This window comes from Phragmites australis, chromosome 7 (assembly GCF_958298935.1).
Source record: "Phragmites australis chromosome 7, lpPhrAust1.1, whole genome shotgun sequence".
In the NCBI taxonomy this organism is placed as follows: domain Eukaryota; kingdom Viridiplantae; phylum Streptophyta; class Magnoliopsida; order Poales; family Poaceae; genus Phragmites; species Phragmites australis.
Window position 1 is genome coordinate 1297900 of NC_084927.1, and position 9020 is coordinate 1306919.

Genomic DNA, 9020 nt, shown 5'->3' on the forward strand with positions numbered 1-9020 from the left:
TTATAAAGTTTTAACTAAAAAGCTTTTAAGAAAATTTTCCAAAAAAGAAAAAAAAGGTGAAAGAAAAAGTTTCCAAAAAAGAAAAAGTGAGGACTGTCGGGGTGCGGGTTGGTTCATACGGACGACTACTCGTGCGCGCTTATTAGCAGTGTTCCAACTAGAGCCGCATGAATAAAGAAACACGTGAACAGTGGCACTCAAATTCATTCAAGTATATAAGTTGGAGATCCATAGAAGGAAATAAAATAACTTATATTGATATTTTTTTGAAGGCACCAAAGGCAAATTCATTCAAGTATATAATTTGGAGATCCATAGAAGGAAATAAAATAACTTATATTGATATTTTTTTGAAGGCACCAAAGGAGAACTGTAGGCCGCATGAATGAAGAAACAGGGGAGAGAAAAACCAAAAAGTACAGCAATTTTATAGCCTCTATAGATATGCTATTGGTGATAGTCAGGATATACAATATTACTGCCCTCGAAAGGCAAGAAAACCGGATGGCCTTATTTCGGACTGTGTTGCCTTCTAACTCGATATACATACACAGTCCGTTCAAAGGAAGGCAAAGGCCAGTGAGATTTAAGCTGAGACCTACTGCAGTTGCCGATCCTATCTGAATTATCGATGAAGCAGATTAACAACTACCATCATGCTGCTAAAATGTACAAGATCTACTTCCTACGATGTATCCTGTGCCTTGTTGGTTAATGGGGCCAGAACATGGACAGGGAAGAATAAAATTCGCAGCTACCGAGACATGAACATAGCTGAAGGTGTCCTACTGATCCAGCTCCTTCCTCAATGCAAATGTGTACTGTGGAGTCATTCTATTTTGTCTATGTATGAGACAGATTAAGAGCCCTGAGTCTGAGGATCAATCCATTAAGTGCCCCATGCATCTGTCACACTAACATCAAGGTCAGAAGTGAACCAGTAATCAGCATCAACCTGCAAAAGCAAGAACTGTAAGTGTCAACGATACAGCCTTGATTTCTGAGGTGGTTTAGTAGGATTCCTTACATCAGCATCTGATGGAACAATTCTCAGAATGCCAGACATGATTTCATGGTTTCTGGACGGCTCCACTGTATGCGTGCATGCAGCATTGCTCTCTCCCTTCTCTGGTGCCTGATTTGGATCACAATCCATCCGATCCGCAGCTTGAGAACTTCCAGAAGCGACCGCAGGTTCTGAGTTGTCTGGTGCCACCGGGTGGTCTGGGTTGAATATCTCCTGATGGTCACTAGTGAGGAACATTAAAAATTGGCTAACAATTAGTATTTTCAAGACATACGTCATAGGAAAGAAGTCTACAATTGAAATGCTGATGGGAGCTTACCTTATTAAATAGCAATCAATGGGGCCCATTGAACTTCTCAAGAGAATTTGGTAATGCTTCTCTTGCAACCCCAGGTTGCCGTACAAGTATAGATCCTGGAAAAGATATAAGTGTTAGAAATCACAAAGTTCCATCATCTACAAGTCTACGACCACGTAGCAAATGGAAAATCAAGATTTTGTACCGCATTAGGGTCTGGAACTTCAACAGATGTTCCATGAGGAGCGTTTATAGCAATAAGAGTGGATTCCTGCAGTAAATGGGGAACTTATGACATAACTTTAAATTTGCAAGAAGAAGAGACAAATATTAGGTCTGAAGAGTTCTAACCTGAAAGTGAGGAATCTTATTGATATCTTCCTTCAAAAGATATAAGAACCTAATCAGACAGATAGAAGGACTCAGCTAACCGTAGCAACACTAAAAATAATTGCAGATACAAGAGATGAGAATTTTACTTTCTTTTGTCTTCATCTACTGTGAGGGCTTGTAGTTTCTCTTGTGCTTCCCTGCGGACAAGCAACTGCTAATGAAAAGGAAGGGAAAAAGGAGGGGGGGGGGGGGGGGGGGAGGGGGAGGCAGCTCATATTTTTTTATTACTTTAATGATAGAAATTACCTTATTTCATCCTCCAACCTGTCATCTTCATCATAAAGAGATTCAAGTTCTTCCTGCAGATTATCAAAACCCACCAGGTAGTTATAAATATATAATTAGATGGAAACTTAGATAAATCTGGGGGGAAATGCTAATGTTCAAATGTAATGACGTGCAAACTGTCAGGAGATGGGTATGTTAACTTGCAACGCATTGCCAATACTCTGAACTGAATGCCCTCAAAAAAGAAAATATGTTTACAGAACATGTTTTGAGGTTACGTAAGATACTTGATGTGCTCATATTGGCTTGAATCTTCTGGATGTTTACTTTAAGATGGGCTGATGGCTTCTTTCTTTCTTTATAGACATAACAGAGTAAGTTGCATCCACTAAATCATCGCTATACACTATCCACTACTGAATATTCACATGCTATTCAGAATATTGAGATGAGGCCACATTTGTCATTTGATCTGTCATCCTATATACGTGCCCAAAAATACTAGCAGAAAGCAGACAGCGTAGCAAGCTTCAACGTATGTCAGATAAAATTGTACTGAAACAGTGATGATGACTGACTTCACTTTCAGCAAACTTGTAACTATTCTGACTTATCTATTTTACTTAACATAGTAAAAAAACAAATATTAGTTAAGCCACGGTGCAATTGTCCAAGCTTAGCAATATGTATCTTGGCTCAATATATTTTGTTTGCATATAAATGACACTTTAATGAAGATTGATACTAAAAGAATTATTTATATACAATTATTGTTCTGTTAGCTTAACTGTACAAAGAAAGGGGGGAAGTTCTGGTGAAGCCAGTCTAACCTACTCTACTCTTAGTTCATGATTTGATTTTTGTTACCCGAATTTCAGATTTGTGAACAAAACACAACACCAAAAAATAAGCAACACAACTTCCCTCTATTAGTTAAAAAATTATAGTATAAACATAATCAGGGAACTAACATATGCAGAAAAGAGTTAGCGGAGATCATACAATCAAGTAGCATAGTGTACCTTCAATGCAGAAATTCGGCGTTCTATCTCCTTAGGCTTTGACATGTCAAATCCCCTTTCAATGTATTTATTTCATGAGTAAAATGCTAAAATAACTGTAAAATGTGTTGGAAAACAGAGACAGGTGATACTCACTTCCAGCGAATCATATTCTTAAGCGTCTTTTCAATTAAATCAACACCTTCGAGAACATTTGTTATATCATATATCCTCCTCTTTTGCACCTGCAATTAAGAAAAGTACAATACATCAAGGAACTTCACCCCCAAATTACGAAATAAGACCAGGAACCTGAGGAGAGTGCAAAACAGGGTTTTTAGTATTATTATTGTTGTTATACTGATCCAGACCTCCAATGTCTCAGCTGCTTTATTTAAATCAAGGGTCCCATCTTCTGCTCCTTCAAGCAGGTTGATGAACTTCTTTGTCAGCAGACCTGGCATCAAGCTAATAATAAGTAAACAAGAAAAGATACCATCTTAATTTTTAGGGGAAAACGTAGCAATCTTACTTAGTGAGCTGTCATAGCGGCAGTGGTTCGACAAAAACAAAGAAGGCCCAGCATCTCCTGAACAGAAAAATTGAGCCGGTCAGTTATAAGTAAAAGCTATAAATGGCCACTGAATGAACTAATCTGGTTTGAAATGACAACATGGAACTTCTACAATCACTGTAATGCACATTATGTAAGCTGAGTAAAGAAATTGGCAATAGCGCACCTTCAATGGCTTTGAAACTATCTGAGGTGCCCAAGGTGTGTTTTGAAGCTTTTAGTTTTTTTGACCGCTTGATAGCTTTTACTGGTCCAATGGTACTCTCCTTATCATGTCCTTTCACAGTCTCTCCATTGTTGACTTCAGCTTGGGAATTTTCTCTCCCGTTGCTTTGTTCAATGGACTACAATATTAGGAGCATGCACAAGAAGATAATGTCAACAAACATACTACAATAATAACACGCTAACAGAATGTACCCAATCACCAAACCATCTTAGAATATTAAGTTATTCCTGAAGATCAACCAATACATCCATGATTCTGGAACTGGTACATTATGTTAAAGATGATTAAAAGAAGAGAAATGAAGCAAAGCAATGTCTCTAAGTATGAAGCCCTCAATCTAAAGAGTGGCCACCATATTAGGTTAAGCGCATAAAAATCCGTGCACATATAGTTGCCAGATCTTGCAAATTATGGGTGGGTAAGTCCTCCTAGTACCAGGACAATCTCACAATGGCAAGTAGCAAAGGTATATAGCCCACAGCCCTAGACACATATGCAGTAAATGATCTAAACTTGGGATCCCTCTAAACTTTAACACATAACAAATAACAATTGTTTATGCACATACTCCTGCTGAACAAGTTTCGACGATATGCTCAAAGCAAATGGCATACAGAAGCTTTGCATAAAGATGAGCAAGGTAGCGTGCAGCTTAATTCGAAAATGGCATGCACCTAACAGAGCATGATCTGACACAGGCTTGTACAAACCATACAGCCGTTAATGTTATTCCTGAAATGGTCAACTGCACACATCACCAATAGACCTGCTGATGCAGCCAACGAACTCGACTGCATCAGCTATTGCGCGCTGAAAATACTACTCATATCCATCATAGAGCAAACCTAAGGTTTCAGTTAGCTTCCTAGCTGCTACCCCTGAAACGATTGTTTTAGTGCATCGCCTTTACCGCCCAAAACATCGCAACAAACTATGCAGCCAATGAATGAATTTGAGTGATCCAGGCATTGCACGTCGAATATGCTAGCTATATTCGTTATCAAACAAACCTATATTTCCAGAAAATTTCCCAATCACGCTGGCTCCCCAATTCACTTGCCGCATACCAATACATGGCATCCATAATCACATGATCCCGTGTGGTGATCGAACACTATGAGCCACCACAAGTATCACAGCAGACCAAAGACAAATGAGCTAGTAATTTACTCGAACAATAGCTGAAAATGAAAACAAAGAGGAAAAAGAAACCCGCGAAGCTTCATTGACTCACCGGTGCCTTGGCCTTCGGCTTCCCCCTTGCCACCGCCTTCGGAGCCGGAGGCGGCAGCATCGCACCCGGTTGGGGCGGCCGAGGAGGTGGCTGGTCGGTGGCGGCGGGGGCTGGCGGTGGCGGTGGCGGCGGTCGAGGTGGAGCCTGCGCGGTGGGCGCGTGGGGAGCGGGAGCGGGAGGAGGAGGCATCGGGGGCTTGGAGGCGGCGCGGGTCCCGGGGGCTCGAGAGGAGAAGATGGGGATGGGCGCCGCGGCGCGGATGAAGTGGACCTTGGGAGGAGCAGGGGCGGGCGGCGGCACGGGGCGGCGGAGGTATGCCTGCGGCGGAGGCGGCGGCGGGGAGAGGGGGAGGCTGGAGGAGCCGCCGTCCATGGCGGTGGCCGGCGGGGAGTAGGGTTTGATTCGCGAGTTGGTCGGGGGGAGGGAAGCGAAGCGGGAGCGGAGGCGGGGAAGCTTGCGGGCGGGGGAGAGAGGGAAAACAACTCGGCAACTTTCTCTCTCTCCCTCTCGTGCTATTGTATTTTTCGTCTCTCATTAGGGGTTTTTATCGTGGATATTCTTCTTATTTTGAGATGTATTTCTTTACGCATAATCTTGTGTGTGGGAGTTGATTCATGTACAAAATATGTTTGAGTTGGCATGCCGAATTGGAACAGGTGGGTCTTTGTGTCATTGTCGGTTGAAAATTTTAAGTTACTCTAGTAATCTTAGTACGTAAGTTGGAGTGATATACGTTTATGGTGGTTATTCACGTTATATTATATATAGGATTTATATCCTTATTCGAGCGTCTTGATGATTATAAAATCCATAATTAACGTAGATGATTTGGCATAATAAAGAATTATAATAAGAGAATGTCTATTTTGTCGTGCAAACACGACTCTAACTGTATTTCCCATCTATCGATATAATATTTTTTCGCTGATTTAACTCTCGTCCCATAGCTAGAGTAGCATGAGACATCCAGCATTTTACATTGTACGCTATAAATTAATATCAAGTGAGGTTAATAGCAATTTTGATGGAAGAAATTTTCTCGCACTCCACCCCAGTATTTGGCACTTGATTCAAACATACACAAGGAGGATGAGGAGGTATTTGATGCTTGGTAACCGCAGTGTGTATGCTTGTGGAGAACAAATAAATAGCGCTGCAGGATACGAGTCCTCAAGGCCTAGTTTGTGTCTGGGTGCTCTCAACGGGTGAGTAAAACTAAAACCATGTGCCGTGATGCTCCATGCACGCAGACGCAGGCCATCTCATCAAACCCGAACCGCCGGCGTGTAGGCCAGTGGCGGCGGCGCGGCGAGCATGGGATCCTCGCTCGGGCAGGTGCACGGTGGATCGCGACCGAGGAACGGGCGACCTCGCCGGCTGATGCATGGGCCCTGCCCGCTTGAAAGCCCGTGGTCCACATGGACCGGGTCCGGGTACGTACCTGCGAAGAGCACACGCGGAGGCGGGAACGGGGGCGCTTGTCAACCAGACTCGCGGTGGGTGTGCCTCTGTCGCTGGCAAGCAGGCCCACCGAAATGACGGGTCTACATGTCATCCCATGCGACTTGTGCGGGAGGCGTACGCGTTTGCGTGGCTTCTGGCTTGGGCTTGGCTGGATCCGGTCCTAGTCGGACCCACGCCAGTGCGGATATTTTTTTTAAAATCCGAAAATTGCAAAGATATGCATCTGCTTTTAATTTTTGCAAATCAACTCTTACCGTCCATTAGAATAACGATGTTATAATATATCACTCAACAAGTGATAGAAGGTGTCTTGACCTCAGATTAGACAACAAAGCCATGGTGTCATTCACGTGGAAGGAATTTGTCGCTCTTTCAATAGCAACAAGAACTATCAGTGGTCTCAGACTAGTGATAAGGTCACGGTGGTATTCACGTGAGATGTCACCCACCTATCGTCATTTTAAAAGACGACCACGGCGCCACATAGGATCCAATTACAAGTCAACATGTTTCGTGCTTTCTATCTAATATTTTCTGATAACTAGTGTTGATAATTTTAATGTGGGCATGATGAACCTATCTCATGATTCTGCATCACGGGTATGATTCATTTCTCTTGGAGCATCAACAGGAGCACATGAAGGGAAAACACATTATACTTTGTTGCAAGATAGGTGAACACAACAGTAAAATTCCTAGTCAGCACAACAATATTTTCCGGTTTAATAGTCTTCTTTCCAGTCATATATGTGTCGCAGATCTTCACTTTTCTTGTTTACTAACTAATATTTTCTTGTCAGTACGGTACCGATTCCAATACAAATGCAAGGTCAGCACATAACCATTTTCCGGTATAAATATCAAATGTTTCTCTGTTTTGGTTACCAATATTTTCCTGTTTATGTGCTACAACAAAGATTTTTCGGTTATTATTGCACCCTTGTTTATTGCAATGGTTTATATATCCATGGTTTCAAATTGTTTGGTTAACGATGTTTCAATTTAAAAAAAACATAATTTTCTATTTCATAATCATTTCTAATTCTATTTAAAAATTAAATAAATTCAACTATATGTCGCTCGTTCAATGGATGACACGTACCTCTTTCCCTTTCATTGGACGATATGTACATGTCTCCCACTGAATGGGCGACATATATCGAGCTTGTCTATATTGGTGTGCCACGTAGATCTATCGCCCTTCCAACGAGGGACATGTGTGTGGATTTGCAAAATTAAAAAACGGATGTATATATTTGCAAGCCCGCCGAGTGCCCACTCAAATTAAACGGTGTAGTGCATGCCAAGTCATGTGGACGTGTGTGACCCTCTTCGCCTCTTCTCTCGCTCATGTCTAGCTCCATTCTATGAGTGTATTTTTCGAATAGAAGAAGATTATATTAAAATTTTGAGCAGCACATATCCCTTGTATTTTGGAAGACAAGTAAATTACATAGAAATTACATCTAGATCTTTCACTTATCTTCTTCAACTCCGGTCTCCGCCGTCGCTCATGGTATCGCTCTACTGGACCGAAGTGAGGTAGAACGTTGGAATCATCGCAAGATCCAATGTCTCATATCCAAAGTCGAGACGCATCTGAAGCTGTTAAGGGGTATCGACAGTTGCACTATCAAATGTGGTTGAGAAAGAAAAATACAGTGCCACCATCCGCTGCCCCGTCGCCGATGAGGACGACGACCCAGAAACAAAACCCTCGAGATGGGACAACAAAAGCTCCCTCTTGGAAAATCAAACCTAAATATCCCATCCCAAACACAAAGGAGCCGAGAACAAACATCACTCAACTACGACGCGAGGCGCACCTGAGCCAAAGCTGGCATCAAAGAGTTTTATTGACGCTAAACATTATAAAGATTGCTACATCTATAAGGAGGGCTCCATGCTCCTTCTCGCCGCCGGTGAGGACGCCAGAGGGAAAACAGAGAGGGGCCAGGGGATGGTGGTGACAGAAGAAACCCTAGGGGAGCAGCGAGTGCTAAGATGTGGCGGCTCCACTCTAGTAAAAACTTGGTGGTGTATGACGGAAGAAATCCAACGATGTTGCTTGGGGAAACTGTATGATTTATTTGAGCATATTACCGATCGTGGAATCAACAATTTAGGACGAGTGATCAAACGTCCGAAACACCTTTTTGCATCGTGCACACATGGTTCTAATTATATATCTTCAATTTGCCCGTACCACATTCTCTGGAGGGGTTGGCCCCTCATGACAATTACTGTGGATCGAGCGGGAGATCCCAATGATTTAGGCAAGCAGCGTGCCATTGTAACCGCAAAGGAAGAAAAAGAAAAGACTGCATCATATCACATGGCATGTGTGCTTCGAAAAAGCTCTCAAGGGATAAATGGAGACCTCAGGGTGAGTGGGTCGACGAATCATGCGGCCTGATTCATGTGATGCTCTGCTCCACGCAGGCGATCCGACCAGAACCGCCGCCGATCGAGCACTCCCTGGTTGGAGTATGCTATGCCCATCAGGAAACATGGAAACTGACAGGAATAAGCCCTTTTCTGTGCCCATGCATGTTAGGTATTGATCAGCATC

The 9020-nt window shown here is 42.7% G+C and overlaps 1 protein-coding gene across 1 annotated transcript; it reads right to left on the reverse strand.

Annotated features, from left to right (window-relative positions):
* Positions 1-405: 405 nt before the first annotated feature.
* On the reverse strand, positions 406-5488 carry LOC133923837 (transcription factor E2FB-like). Its single transcript, XM_062369110.1, has 13 exons — positions 4985-5488; positions 3688-3865; positions 3480-3536; positions 3319-3404; positions 3104-3192; positions 2969-3023; positions 1965-2017; positions 1805-1855; positions 1677-1725; positions 1531-1596; positions 1347-1441; positions 1028-1250; positions 406-955 (listed from the first exon to the last, which is right to left on the reverse strand). The coding sequence occupies exons 1-13, from the start codon at positions 5354-5356 to the stop codon at positions 890-892; spliced, it is 1440 nt and encodes a 479-aa protein (XP_062225094.1). The 5' UTR covers positions 5357-5488; the 3' UTR covers positions 406-889.
* Between the last annotated feature and the right edge of the window lie 3532 nt (positions 5489-9020).